Source organism: Xyrauchen texanus, chromosome 4 (genome assembly GCF_025860055.1).
Source record: "Xyrauchen texanus isolate HMW12.3.18 chromosome 4, RBS_HiC_50CHRs, whole genome shotgun sequence".
NCBI classification, from domain to species: domain Eukaryota; kingdom Metazoa; phylum Chordata; class Actinopteri; order Cypriniformes; family Catostomidae; genus Xyrauchen; species Xyrauchen texanus.
Window position 1 is genome coordinate 16,024,990 of NC_068279.1, and position 16,838 is coordinate 16,041,827.

Genomic DNA, 16,838 nt, shown 5'->3' on the forward strand with positions numbered 1-16,838 from the left:
GATAGACTTGAAACTGTTCTTTTAATTCTTTCAAATAAATCATATAAAATAAAATTTATTATTCATGAACTGGCCAAAGAATTTACAGGGGAAGCATTAAATTAGAAGGCTTACATTTTAACATTAGATGTTAAATTTAAATTTTAAATTCACTATTGTTTTATAGTCTATACAGTATTTAACAAAACTAAATCAGAAGTAACTAATTAAATTACTGAAAAAAATTAAGAGTAATCCCTTACTTTACAATGAAAAAGTTATTTAATTACAGTAATTCATTACTTAGTAATGCATTACACCGAACACTGTTAAGGATCAATTTGAAGGAACCTATCTTCTCTAGGACTGATAAATCGGGCACCATTCCATTTGCTACAACATTGAAGTAATCATCAGTTAGTTGTACTGTACTAGAACTAGGCTGCAATAATCACTTTAACAAAATGGATAATATACTTTTTTAATTTTCATATCAGATGATGTATTCATGACAGAATCCAACAAAAAGTAAAGCATATTCCACCTTTGCTGGACATTTCCATGTGGTCATCTCTACAAGTAAATCCAAAGAATACAATACACACTCACATAAATGGTCAATGAACAAACTATGTTTAAAAGAAAAACAATGAATCAACATTATTAGGAAACTTAAACACACACAGCAACTTAACATGTATCAGTCAGCAGTATTTTGTCTGGCGTTTGTATTGCGTATTTAAGTTGAGAATTCGTCCAGAAAAAAAGTTGATTATCTTAGATTTATTTCTTGATTACCGTGCCAATATTGCTTAAAAGAAAAACATCACATGGACATTTCAATCACTCCTCTGTTACAAAGAAAAACAGAAGTAACATGTACAGTAAAGTTCTTTTGCAGACTTTAAATGCATCTTTTCAGTGGGATCTGTGACTGATTTTCATCCCATGAAGAAATCAATGCTTCTCAGCAAATGTGTAGTGCTTCTGACTGAATAAATACAGCATTACGTAAAAAGAAATGGAGACTCGAATTACTGAGAAAAGACAGAGGTGAGCAGGTCTGTACATTACTAAAAAGAAAGAAAATAAATAAACCAAGATTTTAACTTTAAGCACTCACACAATTGTGTGATTACACAAATCTATGCGACCCATGCTCCAATCATGAATACTAAATATAAGACAGCAGAGTTTAAAGTTTTCTCTCAAGACCCACTCAAACTTAAGTAAACATGACAGTGAAGGAAACAAGTCGTACAAGCCATGGATTTTGCTGAGAACAACGCCTGTAAATATTTGTAATAAAGACAATATCTTTATATTTTGGAGGATGTCATAAATTTGGAGAGAGATAGTAATTTAAGACCTGATATAACAGGAGGATGGAAACAGGAGGGATAAAGAGTGGTGTTAGGAATGGTCAAAATAATAAAGAATGAGGGAATCAGTTGGGGTATTCAGTCAATGCTGAGAGCAGTCTGAGAGAAATGCAAGACAGCAGGGGTTCTCTATCTGGCTGGTCCAATCAAGCTTAGGGTGCCACTCATTTTGTTTCAGTCACCCAAACAATGCCCAGTAGCTGGCTGCAGTCTCCTCTTTGTTCCCCCCAATTTCAGTTCTTCAGCACCAACTCGTAGCACTGGTACACAAACTGCGAGACCTCTGACGCTCTGCACTTTATAGACAGCTGAGGAAAGAAATGTAGAGGTGTTATTAAAATAAGAGAAGGACATATTTGCATTTATCTTATGTAACATTGAAAAACATTGTCAAGTCTTGTCACCGGTGACCAATTTTTGTAAATTTGTTAAGATGTGGAGATTTGTGTTCAAGCTAGGATAGTTTGAAAGACATTTTAAAGTGAGGCAACAGAAAGTGCGAGTGTAACACTGAAACCCTGCCAACACACTATTATAAATCAAATTTACTGGCCTATTAAACCTGGAACAACCTCACACAAAATTACAAATACACTGCGGTGTTGAAGACTAAAACAAGCTTCAGCTGGACGACTAACACTTTCAATCTTCGTCTTATTACATGTTGTAAAAAAGTTATTTTCCAGTCTGCAAAGAATACACTCGCACTTCCTCATTCTGGGGCCTCGAATCATACTTGATTGAAAATGCTTCAGCAATGCAAGAACTGTTTCACATGTAGTTGGGTAATGAAATTTGTCGGAACAAGGGCTGTTGATTTCCCATGTTAATTAAGAATGATTGATTAAATTAAAAAATGATGTGTAAAAAATAAAACCCAATTATTCAACCCTGGCAAAATGTAAATTCCATAATAAGGTATTTCTAAATAATGGAGCAATACAAGCTTTACTGCCTTCATATTTTTGAGAATTTGCAGTCAGCAGTGGGCAGTCACTGCACCCTCAGCTTGGGGATGTACTGGTAACGCACCTCAAACCAACGAGAGCAGGCAGCACAGTTTTTCATAAATGATGCTCTCTTGCATTCAAAGAATGCTGGATGGAGTACAACCGAAAGCAGGGATCGCGATATTTTAAACTTTGTTTTTCAAAGTTTAAAACTACTTTTAACTTGAAACAGCCTAAAAACCAAAAAAAAAAAACAGTTAAACTCGATGCAACCAAGTAAGAATCTCGAAAATCATCCATCTGACGAAGAGGAAAATGGATTGCAAAATGGTTTGCTCTCGAGAGTTGTTAGATTATGCTTATGTTCAATGATATGGAAATAAAACAAACATGTTTCAAATCAATGCTTTACTCATCTTCTACAATCATGTAAAGTATAAATAATTATAAAATGTATTTAAATTATTATACAGTATATGAAATTATCTTTTTTGGAGGCCTTTCTAAGCAACTATTGATATATGAGAATATTGGTATTAATTTGATTGACAGCCCTTGTTTGACAATTCATAACGCAACGCAAGTATGCATTGCATTCTCAGAATTACTGCAAGGGTATTATAGTGGGCATGCCGACTACTTTCATGGTGGAACAATTTGAAGAGAATCTTGCTCTTCAAAAAGTTAGTTAGTTAAAGTGATGACATTTTCATGGCTGGCAACCAGAATCACAACACACCCATTATAATGACACAGACATTTGGAGGTAACACTATCGTCCTCTTAAATACTGAAGTTTGTTCTTGCCACAGAACACAAGAATTCCTTATTCCTTTTCAGTGCCACAAATTTTACTTAAAACTGTAACAAATTCATAAGCATGCTGTGTTTATTTCTCATCAGGTGAGAGAAATACAAATACACTCCTCCCCTCAAGAAGTGCTCTAACAGTAATAGACAAACAAATGTAGACTACTGGCAGAGCAACTGTTTTTGGAGAGGCCAGCATGAGTGGAGACCTCCATCTAATGCAACACCTGCAACCTCTTTTGTAAAGTGAGCAGTGTGGCAGACTTGAAATCAGGCTTCTTAAATGGCAATATTTTTTTCTCCCAATTTCAGAGTTCTCTAAGCTTCTATGAGATCACCCTGCAGCTTTTCACAGGGTCTTTGCTTCTGTGAGGATGCCACAAGACAAAAATATAAATCAATCAGTGCCTGCATACCATGTAAAGATGGTTCATACTGAAAGCAAAAATGCTGTGCAACTCATCACAATATGTTCTGTGGGCCAAAATAGGAGCCATAATTATTGTTATTACGAGTTCTGAGCACATGAATGACCAAGCCATTTCGTTTTTACAATCGGAAAACTCAGAATTCTATCCGATACCCAAGTTGCTAACTTGTGACGACGGAAGGTGTGAGTTGACTTGAAAGATGATGGAAAGTAATGATTTTTCAAAATGATTGAAAATTCAGTGCTTCATTTCAACAATATTTATTTGTCATTCATAACAGACCTTACAGCCAAATAATTTAAAGCCATACTTGTCAATCAAATTCTTGCCTTTACTGCTCAAACTATCCGTTCCGTCACATTTGGCGGATTTAGTCTTTGCTAAATGCAGATTGCTTCTTGCACGTGGAGGCGTTTTTTATATTAAAAGTTGCATTGTTCTATAATTTGCCTAAAGAGAATAAGAGATAAAGAGGAAGGGGAAGGGGAAGAGAGACACAGAACTGGTGGGTGGTTTGCGTGAACCACAGAAATAAAGGAAGAGTGGATGGTGTGAGTGAAACTTGGAGAGAAGTATCAGCGGGTTGCAATGTTGGGGAAGAATGTAATCAAAGTGGAAATGAAAAACGATAACATGGTGGGATGAAGGGAAGAGTAGAAGCAATGGGGAGCTTCACAGAGGGCTGTGGAGGAATGTTTCAACAGATCTCTGCCATCAGCACACAGAGGGGGAACCAGCCCATGTCATTGGACACCTGGTTGCCATAGGGACAATGACTAGTATCAAATTGTAGAGCTTCATTTCTAAAGGGATCATTACTAGCTACTTGGAAAAAAACAACACATATCACAGAACAGTTCACAGCATTACTACCCAACCATTTATTTTTTCACCCTTGCAGACAAATATTGTTTATGTGCTACAACTAGGCACAAAATAACCATGATTCATAGATATTCATTTCACTGTGTCTGAGCTGTGAGAAGCCATTCTGTCTCTTAAAGTGGATGGTAATGTAAGCATATGTGGAGAGAGTTGAAAGACTATTAGACCCATGCAGGTGTTTGCGCAAAGTGGAGTGAGTCTTCATGTGCTACGGCATTAAAGGCACATGCTGTGAAATGACAGGTTCCTGTTAAAGAGCAAGTCCTTTGAAGAAGGCCAGTTCAATTTGTTTATTTCTGGAATTAAATCTTTTACACATTTCAGCTGCCACAATCTCTGTGTGCTTTTGATTTTATTACAGCATTCAGTCTTTTTGGGTAGGAGTCTATTAGCATGGCACATCTTGACGTGGCAATATTTGCCCACTCTTCTTTGCAAAACTACTCCAAATCTGTCAGATTGGGAGGACATCTCTTGTGCACAGCCCTCTTCAGATCACCCCACAGATGTTCAATTGGATTCAGGTCTGGGCTCTGGCTGGGCCATTCCAAAACGTTAATCTTCTGGTGAAGCCATGCTTTTGTGGATTTGGATGTGTGCTTTGGGTCATTGTCGTGCTGAAAGGTGAACTTCCTCTTCATCTTCAGCTTTCTAACGGACACCTGAAGGTTTTGTGGCAGAATTGCCTGGTATTTGGAACTGTTTATAATTCCCTCCACCCTGACTAAGGCCCCGGTTCCAGCTGAAGAAAAACAGCCCCAAAGCATGATGCTGCCACCACCATGCTTCACTGTAGTTATGGTGTTCTATGGGCGATGTGCAGTGTTGTTTTTGTGCCAAACATACGTTTTGGAATTATGGCCAAAAAGTTCAACCTTGGTTTCATCAGACCATAACACATTTTCCCACGTGCTTTTGGGAGACTTGATTCAGCCAGGGTTGGATGTTTTTCTTTGTAAGAAAAGGCTTCCGTCTTGCCACACTTCCCCATAGCCGAAGAATATGGGAGATTGTTGTCACATGTAGCACACAGCCAGTACTTGCCAGAAATTCTTGCAGTTCCTTTAATGTTGCTGTAGGCCTCCCTGACCAGCTTTCTTCTAGTCTTTTCATCAATTTTGGAGGGACGTCCAGTTCTTGGTAATGTCTCTGTTGTGCCATATTTTCTGCACTTGATGATAACTGTCTTCACTGTGTTCCATGGTATATCTAATGCTTTGGAAATTCTTTTGTACCCTTCTCCTGACTGATATCTTTCAACAATGAGATCCCTCTGATGCTTTGGAAGCTCTCTGCGGACCATGGCTTTTGATGCAACTAAGAAAATGTCAGGAAAATCCTACTAGAACAGCTGAACTTTATTTGTGATTAATCAGAGTCACTTTAAATGATGGCAGGTGTGTAATGACTTCTATTTAACATGAGTTTGAATGTGATTTGTAATGTAATTCTGAACACAGCCACATCCCCAGTTATAAGAGGGTGTGCACACTTATGCAACCAGGTTATTGTACGGTTTTTAATTTTCATTTTTCCCCCACGAAGATTTCAGTTTGTTTTTCAATTGAATTGTTCATATAATAGGTCACATTAAAAGTGGAAAAACTTCTGACATGATTTATCTTTGTCTCATTCTTTTACATCACAAAAACCTGACATTTTAACGGGTGTGTAGACTTTTTATATCCACTGTATATATATATATGTGTATGTGTGTGTTATATATACACACACACACACACACTACACACACAGCTGCATTTATATTTTAGGGAGCCGCTCTCAAGGTGACCCTCATATTTGGGGATTCTTTGCATCAAAAATACAAAATCCCTGCGTTACGCAATAGTTTATGTAATGTAGTTCTCACTCCAAAGAACATGAGATGTGTCTTTATTGCTTAAAAAAAATTAAATCGATGGAAAACAAATAGTGGAAAGTACCACATAATGGTCAAATGACACAATAAATGTGCAAGTCTTATGCCTGTCAAGATGAAAACAGCTTGATATGTAGATTCAGAGGAAAAACAAGTAAATGTATTAAAAAAAAAAAAATCTCTTCCTCCAAATACTGGAGCATAAAAGGTCTGCTACTGAGAATGAAGCATGCTGAGATCTGAGACATGAATTGGTTGACATGAATTGGTTTCCTACAAGTGTGCCCAAAACATGATTCATGTGGGATACATCAAGGAAATGTGAAAGAGAAGTAAAGTAGGCTCTGGATTGGCAGAGTGATGACAAACCAAAGGGATGAGAGACTGAGTGACGAGATAAAGTATTTATAGAAGGATTGTCATCTTTTCCTCACAATCATCTTTATCTTCATCCACCTAGGATTTCTAAAATTCTCTCTCTGACCAAAATCATTGCCTCTGTAGTGAGCTGCCTACATTTCACAGCATTTTTGGGCATCATAAAAGCTCACCAGACTTTGGACTTGTGGCATCAAGTCTGATTGTCATTGCAGCTTATTCTGGCCAAGAATCACCTACTTTGCCAGGAAGGGACTGTAAAATTTCTGTGACATAATTAAAATTTCTTCATTTTGTATAAGTACCACTTAAGTCCGGGGTTATCCAAAATAGTTAATAATGTAATAATTGGCTAGAATGGTTAAAAAAAGAAAAAAAATGTATCCTTAAAATCGGACATTGTATCAAACCCGGTACTTTGTAAAGACTTAGTTTCCTGACAGAGTCATAAAAAAAAAAACTAACAACCCATGTGCCCCCACTCCTTAAAATGTCATAAAGCCAGCCAATCAGATACTGACAATTCCAGCAAAGGTTTGCAATTTTTGTATATGCATCAGATCTCTTCCAGGACTTCCTCCGATCTATATTGATCTTTGTGTGTGTGTGTGAGAGAGAGAGTGAATGGTACTTTGGTTGACTCATCAAATCTTTTTAAAAGCCACTACAACATCCTTCATCTCTCTCTCCATTTCCACTTACTGTGTAATTGGGGTTGCCGGTCTGCACACACATTTCAGCCAGCACCCATATGCCGTTGGCGAGTTTGATAGACTGGTACAGCATGTCCTGTCCGTCCACTGTTCTCTTGGCAATGGTGAAGATATTACTGCCCTGCAGCTTGTTGCCTGCCACATCTGTGAGGATACAAAAGAGATATAATACTCATTAATAAAACACACACTCAAACATCCCCAGGCCACTGAACTGACTGCTCTTCTGGCCTCATTTGACTTGGAAAGACTTAGCACCACAGCAACTCACAGATTGGGCAACCAGCTGGACCCATTTTTTACTCAAATATTCTTGTTACTCCTTTACATATCTCCGATCACTGCTTTGTTCAATTCAACATAACTCTCCCATCTACATTAAAACAGACTCCACATTTGGTTCCTTTCGCCGTAACCTCAGTTCTCTTTCACCCTCTCCCCTTTCCACTGCTGTCTCTACCTCTTTTTCCACCCTTGATTTAAACAATGCCACAGACACACCAAGCTCTACTTTAACAACATATCTAGACAACATCTGTCCTCTCTCCTCTAGGCCAGCACTTACTACACCACCGATTTATGAATCGGTTTGACAGATTAATTAAAAAGAACCGGCTCAATTAATTTGCATATCGGATATGACTAGTTGCCTAAATACAACGCTGTAAAGTACAAGTACATTCGTTCTTGCAAGCAACCAACAAAGACATTTAAAAGTAGTGTTGTCTATTTATATTATATTATATTATACAGCTGCTGAATCGCATTGCAAGAAACACTGGTATACCAGTATATAGTAAATACTAAGAGAGAAAAAGAGACTTCGAAAGAAAGAGATTGCCAGCCACCCACTGTGCATTCATTAGTAAATTAATGTTCACGCCTGTATGCTTCACAATTATTTTATGCAAACACCTATGCGAAAGAGGATCATTCCACAAAAACCTGCCTAAAGGTAATTACACACATGCATGCCAACAGATCCTCACTGCTTTTTAGAAACAGACACAGATGGGAAAGGGTGTTTTTGTGATTCTTAGAGGGTGAGATATTAAGACAGTGTGGATGACATAAAAAAAACATTTACAGATAACTGTAGAGCTTTGCCCTCGACCCCATCTTTGCTTATTTGTTTTAATTTCCTTCTCTATTTTATGTTCCCTCCCCTCAACTGTTTCCGAATACACCACCCACGCATGGCACTTATTTATGCCCATTACCTGAGTTGAGGTGGATGTCTTTGATTTGGAACTGTGTCTCATTTTCGTTTGGAATGTCCTTCCATGTGGCCAGGAACACCTGACGTTCTGAAGATCCGAAAGACAAAATTAGTTCTTGTGAGAAGGAAATGAAATAAGCACGCTTGCTCACACACACCCACAGACACACACACACAAACTTGTTTATATGGACACACAAACACCCATTCCTAAACACACATTTGGTCTCAGATCTATACTCTGAGGTCCAGCACGTGTGCTCATGTAGTCAAAATTTGATTGCGACAATAAAAATAAATAAAAATAAAAACTAGGGCTGTCGATTTAACGCGTTAATTCAGTGCGATTAAGTTGACAAAAAATTACGTGTTAAACAAATTAACGCAATTAATCGCACCATAATAAGGAAGATTCCTGAGAAATGCAAGTAAGTGAAATTTCAGTTGTATGAGCAACGCACAGTTTATACAGTGAAGAAAACAACCCACAACACATGTTTTTCCAAAACAATGCAAACTAAGGGATCTCAAGATGTGTTTAAAGATTGAGAATTAAACTATATTTAACTTGAAACAGAGACCTAAACATTTGATGTTTATGATGCAACGCATCCGAGACGCTACACAAGCATGTCTGACGCAGGTGTAGATTGACGGGCTCTTAAACAAACCCTCATAATAAATCTCCAACTGATTAACAAATTCACTTGTGAAATGGATTGCTGTGAACTGTATGCCAATGATAGACTTATGATCAATAATATGGTAGTTAATCAATACATTGTATTCTAAAGCCGCTTTTTGTCTTAACTCTTCTGCAACAAGAATGTAATGCATATTAATTATATATATATATATATATATATATATATATATATATATATATATAAATAAACACACACACACACACACACACACACACAATTTTTAATATTTAAACTATGTATAATTATATATTATGTATAATCTTTGTATATTGAATTATTGTTATATGAGGGGCTTTCTCAGCAAATTTTTGTAATCGTGATTAATTAATCGGGTCACCATATAATTCATTCGATAAAAAATTGTAATCGATTGACAGCCCTAATAAAAACACTTAAATTCATTGCAGCATTGATGCCACAATCATCTGAAGGACTCCTGCTTATGTCTGAAAGAATGCAATCACCCAGGGTGCGCACACACAAACACTCACCCATCTTTCCGTCCTCTACAAAGAGCAGACTGAGGGGATACTGGCAACTGAAGTAGAACACGTCAATGTTATTCTTGACAGCTACCTGCAAAACCAACAAATAGAGAGAGAGAAAATATCACATTACTACTGTGATTGGAGACACACTGTGGATGTGGAAAAGCACTCAAACCACATTAAAAATGCTGTAAACGATTTGCCATTCTGGAACTTCCACCAGATATAAGGCCAGAGAATACTTTGGTTGTCTGTGTTGCTGATCGCTCCGCACACAGTATGCATGAGACACATTTTGTCACAAGCACCGTTTGCGCAGATTTTCTGCATGTTGTTTCACTCAAAGACAGACAGACAGACCTCTAAATATTTGTGAATGCTGGTCCTTTGATCATCACCTTTTTTGACATTTTGCTTTTCTCTCTGTTCTTTGGTTTAGGTCCCTCTGTGAGTTTCCAAATGTTGGGTTCAGGCCCTGTGTGTGTGTGTACACGTGTCTGTCCGCCAATATGTTAACTTCAAATATGCACAAATGCCTTTGAGGCAGTTGAAATGCCTTTTGCGTTGAAAGGAGTCAGTTGAGGTGGTTTGGGCATCTGGTAAGGATGCCCCCTGGCCGCCTCCCTAGGGAGGTGTTTCAGGCACGTCCAGCTGGGAGGAGGCCTCGGGGAAGACCCAGGACTAGGTGGAGAGATTACATCTCCACACTGGCCTGGGAACGCCTCGGGGTCGCCCAGTCAGAGCTGGTTAATGTGGCTCGGGATAGGGAAGTTTGGGGCCCCCTGCTGGAGCAGCTGCCCCCGCGACCCGACTTCGGATAAGCGGTTGAAGATGGATGGATGGATGGATGGATGGATGGATGGATGAGGCAGTGCCTCACTAAGAGGATGCAAGACACCCACTGACAGCTTGAGAAAAACAATGTGAGTGTGTCTGTCTTGGGTAATCAGAATAAAAAGCACCTGTGCCAGTGAATATTCAGTTGGTATTTTATATGTTCCAGCCAAACTCAGATCTATCAAAGCAGCAATGCTCTATACTCTTTTAGCATTGTATTGTTTTCTCTGAAGTCCACTAGTAATGTTAATAAAAGGTTTCTTGCATCAAAAATAGCCGTAAAGTTATATTTAATAACTATTTTCCACCCTTTCTTTGACCCATAAAATTACACAGGCATTTTGCCACTGCATTTTCAGTAGACTTCTACAAGTATATGACATTTGTTTTGATTAGAGATAGACAGTTATTGATATATTCTGTATATACAGCCATGGCCAAAAGTATTGGCAGTGACATAAATGTTGTGTTTCGCTTCAGTTGTTGTGGTGTTGATTCACATTGTTTCTAGATTATTGTGCAGAGTGATCAGATGCATTATAAATAATTGCAAAAAGCTTAATTGGCCTTATCACAAAAAAACATATTTCACAGTTTTTTGACCCTGGCACAAAATGACCAGCTAACATAATTTCACTAATCACATGCAAGGAAATTGCTGCAAAGAATATTGCGCCTGAAAGAACCATTTGCCGGATCATCAAGAACTTCAAGGAGAGAGGTTCAACGGCAGTGAAGAAGGCTTCAGGACATCCCGAGTGTCCAGTAAGCACCAGGACCGTCTCCTGCTGAGGAGTCAGCTACGGAATCGTGTCACCACCAGTGCAGAGCTTGCTCAATATTGGCAGCAGGTTGGTGTGAGTCCATCTGCATGCACAGTGAGGCGATGAATTTTGGACAATGGCCTGGTGTCAAGAAGGGCAGCAAAGAAGTCACTTCTCTCCAAGAAAAACATCAAGGACAGACTGAAAGTCTGCAGAAGTACATGGACTGGACAGCAGAAGACTGGTGAAAAGTTATTTCCTCTGATGAAGCCCCCCTTCCGACTGTTTGGGACATCTGAAAAATTGATAGTCCGGAGAAGAAAAGGTGACCGCTACCATGAGTCCTGTGTCATGCCAACAGTGAAGCATCCTGAGACCATCCATCCATGTGTGGGGTTGCTTTCATCCAAGGGAGTGGGCTCTCACAATTCTGCCCAAAAACACTGCCATGAATAAAGAATGGTATCAAAACGTCCTGTAAGAACAACTTCTCCCAAAGATCCAGGAGCAATTTTGTGATGATCTGGGCATTTTCTAGCATGATGGAGCACCACGTCACAAGGCAATAGTGATAATAAAGTGGCTCTGTGATAATTACATTGAAACGTTGGCCACATTGGAACACAGAGGAACTAAATAATAATAATAATAATTATTCTTATTATAAAATACTATCCACAACTATCAGTGTACATTTTTGCCAATAACTGCAACTATCGGCACTGATAAATTGGTATAAACGATATATTGGTCAACCTCTAATTGAGATAAAATGTGGGTGGTAAATATGATAAATGTGCTCATGGCTCTGATATCACAAATGGTCTGGATGTACTGTATACGTAATAGACAGTTTTACCCCTTCACTGAATTTTAAAACTTGGACTGACATAAAAGCAATGGGTTACAACTACAAAAACAACTAATGTTCACCTTAACTTTTCGCTACAGTTTCCAGGTGAATATATTAGGAAGTCACGTCTGCAAAAACCCTTTCCCATTTTTAATTTGATTAAATCTGTAAACTTTTGAGGGCATGAGTTAATTAATCTGATTGAGAGCACCCAGAGTAGCTTTGTAAAAGCTAAAAGCAGGTGCACAGCATCTATCAGAACACTGACTAAACAGTACCAGAGAGGGACAGGCATTTTCACATAGACATCCAATCCTGTAAAACTCTCCTGAATAATTCATCCAGCCAAAATGCTCTTAGAGCTGTACACACCACCTTAATTTAAAGCATTTTTTACTGCAAAGTAGCTAGTTAGAAATATGAATTACAATGTAAGAGCATGAAGACGGACAATTTGTTAATTTGCTCAAATAAGAACACATCATTTTTGCCATGTTTTTGTTTCATTAACACAGATATCTATCAAAAGTAAAATTTCTTCATGTTTATGATATCAGAGCTAAACAATATCATTTACAGTAGATCTGTTGCCCTCTTGGCCAGATGCTTCTATTATTGGCCTTGTAAAGGTGATGTTGAATCAATTACATGCATTACATCAAACCAGCAAAAATGCAAAGATATAAAATACATGTTGCATTCTGCGACTCACAGTGACAATCCCATAATCATTATCATACAGCTCTCTCAGTCAATAAATCCCTGTTGATGACTTCAGTGATAAAAACTAAGCAGAAAGTGAAATATGTAGATTTTTGATTAACCAATAAATGCCAATCTTACATCTGCACTCTTTTGAACGTGACATTCACTGATCTCTCTTCAAGAAAGCTTAATGTACGCATACAATCTTGGACACTTGGACTCTATAAAGTCTTAAGATTAAAACAGTATCTACTTTTAAACCCCTTTAAAACTGGAGGGAGGGAAGGAGGGAGAGAGAGAGATTGCACTTTTCATCTATTGTCCAGATTTTCCAGACTTGAAAAATTAAAAAAAAAAATCAAATTGCCTGATATTTCCAGGTTTGCAATATGAGAATCCTGTGGCCAACAAAATATTTTGAAAAAAATAATAATAATTTAATAAAAAAACAGAACACTCCTTCCTATGTTTTGCACTTGCTTCATCCTGCAGTTAATGTTACAAGTTTCACACAATCTCCTCCCTCTATTTACTACAACAATCAGTGATTACTCTGGTCCACAAAGAGACCATTTGTGCCTTCCTCTCCCTGTGGTCTATTCCCCAGTGCGTTCACTGGAGAACACTGAATGACTCCACTGTGAGAGACAATCAGGCACAGCTAATTCAGACTGCAACCCCCACTGCTATACAGCTGCAGACTTACAAGCCTGATCGATGAAGGAAGCAAGAAGGGATGAAGCAAGGAAGGAAGGAAAAAGAAAATCCATGGGGGAACCACTAACTCTTCTGTGCAGATGCATCCCCCGTAGCTGCCTACACCTAGTCCTCTTACAGTCCCTGGAGTGGCTGTTTTTGGCTGCAGCCTCTGCCAAATTTAACTGGGAGCTTGCTTTGTTGCTTCAAGTGTTGGTGTACGTATACAAGCACACTACTAATCCAGCATTTTATACAGTGCGTACAGTATTATACTACAAAAATGCAGTAAGAATGTTACCTGCAGATTGTTGAGAGGTTCCATTTTCATGACTGGACCGCTTGTGCTGAGAGGCAGGCTAATGTCAATGGTCTGATTGGGGCTCAGAGGAGTGAGAATCTGCAGAGGACCAGCAGGGGCTAAACCAAAACTACAGAAAGTCAGAAAAAAAAACATTGGCTCAGTATTTCACGTAGGAGATGTTTCACATTACAGTATTATGCTTTAAATACAGTAAATAGCTTAGATCCTTTAATTAGTGGTGCTTGCTAAATTACTAAATTACTAATTACTATTGCTCATACTTAGGATTAGCGCTTTCAAAAAAACCTCTAACCCTTCATATTAAACTTCAGTACACACATACTAAATCATTCTGCACTATATGTCCTACAGACATTAATAATTCAAATCGTGCGGCTTGTCGAGAAGCAGAGGATTTTTACTTTCCCAAGTGTTAAGACTTACGATTTTTCACAATGTGGGGAAAATATTCCCACAGATTTACATTGAAGGAGGGACCGACGTCATTTCTTGGGATCAGAATGTCATAGAGACTTGGGATTTGATTGGGCCACTCAAAATGATTGGGCAACCACCAAGAACATCTTAGCAATAGCACAGCAACGTACTGCTCATTTAAGTTTTTCAGAATTTTTTAAAATCGAATTATGCACTCAGTGACCATTTCATTAGATACACCTGTACGCCTACTTAATAATGCAATTATCTAATCAGCCAGTTGTGTGGCAGCAGTGCAAAAAATCATGCAGATATGGACCAGGAGCTTTAGTTAATGTTCACATCAACCATCAGAATGGGGGAAAACGTGATCTCAGTGATTTAGACCGTGGCATGATTTTTGGTGCCTGATGGGCTGGTTTGGAGAATGGCTAGACAGGTTCGAGTTGACAAAGGCTACGTTAACTTAGATAACCACTCAGAATGCACATGTCAAACCTTGAGGCGTATGGGCTACAACAGCAGAAGACCACATCAGGTTCCACTTCTATCAGACAAGAACAGAAGGCTGAGGCTGCAGTGAAAAATTGCCTGGTCTAATGAATCTCGATTTCTTCTAAAGGTACACAAATTTTAGACTTACTGCAGCCTCAGCTTTCTGTTCTTGGCTAACAGAAGTGGAACCCGCTCTGGTCTTCTACTGTTATAGCCCATACGCCTCAATTTTTGACATGTTGTGCATTCTGAGATGCTATTCTGCTCAGTACAATTGTACACAGTGGTTATCTGAGTTACAGTAGCCTTTCTGTCAGCTTGAACCAATCTGGCTCTTCTTCATTGAACTCTCTCATCAACAAGGCATTTCCATCCGCAGAACTGACGCTCACTGGATGTTTTTTGTTTTTGGCAACATTATGAGTAACCTCTAAAGACTGTTGTGCGTACAATTCCCAGGACAACAGCAGTTCGAGAAATCTCAATCTCAAACCAGCCCCTGTGAAAATTATGCCACAGTCGAAATCACTAAGATTTCCCATTCAGAAGGCTGATGTGAACATTAACTGAAGCTCCTGGCCTGTATCTGCATGATTTATGCATTTCACTGGTGCCACACGATTGGCTGATTAGATGATCGCATGAATAATTTGGTGTACCTTATAAAGTGGTCACTGAGTGTATATAAATTAGAGTACAACCTAGTTGCACTATTTATTTGTATTAGTACAAAGGTCTTAGTAGATTGAAGACCCTACTGCAAAACCATATAAATGAAAGCAAAGTTTTTCAGGCAGGCCTCCAAACAGATTTGTCACAGAGAATATACTGCAGCGAGAGGAGCAAACAAACTTCATCCCACCTGTTTCTGTTGAACTGAATGGCAAAGTCAGTCATAACGCTCATGGCTTTGTTGGTGAGCGACAGATCCATCTGAATAACCCCACTGCGTCGGGCAAACGTTCCAGAAACCTCCAGCCCTTTAGCCTTCATGGCTGGTAACAACATCTGAATATAAACAAGTTGAGAGTGTTTTGGACCGAAAGAGTGTAAGAAGTCTCTCACACACACACACACACACACACACACTTTTCATTGTATACTTGAGTGCATATAGTCAGATGTGAGAGACAGTAGTCGATATTTTAAATTGGTGTATAAATGGGTCTAGTTTACAGTGCATGTTCTTTCCCTTTTCCCACTGTACTCCCAGAAATTTGGAATTCTTTCCGCTGTGTTGACATGTTTTTGGGCTCCGTCCTATGACATAAGTTGGTAATGTAAAATGGCAGGCAAAACTGCTAAAAATACATAGATTTGCCCCTTGAAGGTCTCTGCGTTGTTCTGTCTTTTCTGAGCACTGAAGTAAAGCAATTATTGTTAATAATTTGCACTTTACAAATTCATCCCGTTATTAATTTTATCTGACTCCAATTTTATATTAATCTGACTCCAATTTTAAGTTGACCTCTGATTTAGATTAAAGCTCTAAATTCTTTCTGATTATTCTTTTATTTTAATCATTTAAGTTATTGATTACTCTGAATCCTCTTCTATTCATTTACCTTTTGATCAGTTTCTAATGAGATTCAAACTGATAGTCTTTAAGTGGCTTCCTCCTACATTAAAGCTTCAGTTATGATAGAAATGATTCTTAAAATGGGATTCTCCTGCTCGGTTCCTCCAGAGCGGTTTCATCTATTTTAAAGACCCAGTATTGATATAAATGATTTCAGAGGAATACAGAATAAATCAAAAAGTAACAATTTATTTGCCAGGTAGGATTTAAAACACAAGTTAAAGAAGCAAGTCAAAGAACATACCTGGCAGTTGAGAAAAGTACATGTAATTGCAAAGCATGGGAAATCTGAATGCAGATTCCTATTATTACAGTTACACACATTGAGGTGTGGGATCATCTGACT

At 38.3% G+C, this 16,838-nt stretch overlaps 1 protein-coding gene across 4 annotated transcripts in view; it reads right to left on the bottom strand.

Moving 5' to 3' along the window:
* Positions 1–289: 289 nt before the first annotated feature.
* The window catches only part of LOC127642530 (AP-1 complex subunit beta-1-like), a 40,566-nt gene continuing 24,017 nt past the window's right edge, over positions 290–16,838 (bottom strand). For 3 of the 4 annotated variants that reach the window (XM_052125172.1, XM_052125187.1, XM_052125178.1), the window contains 6 exons: positions 15,776–15,921; positions 13,978–14,107; positions 9,825–9,909; positions 8,628–8,714; positions 7,397–7,551; positions 291–1,669 (listed from right to left, as the gene is read on the bottom strand). In XM_052125172.1, coding sequence (XP_051981132.1) covers positions 1,595–1,669; positions 7,397–7,551; positions 8,628–8,714; positions 9,825–9,909; positions 13,978–14,107; positions 15,776–15,921 — 678 coding nt within the window. In that variant the 3' untranslated portion in view covers positions 291–1,594. Of the gene's footprint in view, positions 1,670–7,396; positions 7,552–8,627; positions 8,715–9,824; positions 9,910–13,977; positions 14,108–15,775; positions 15,922–16,838 lie in introns of all 4 variants that reach the window. The other variant, XM_052125165.1, reaches the window with a different exon arrangement.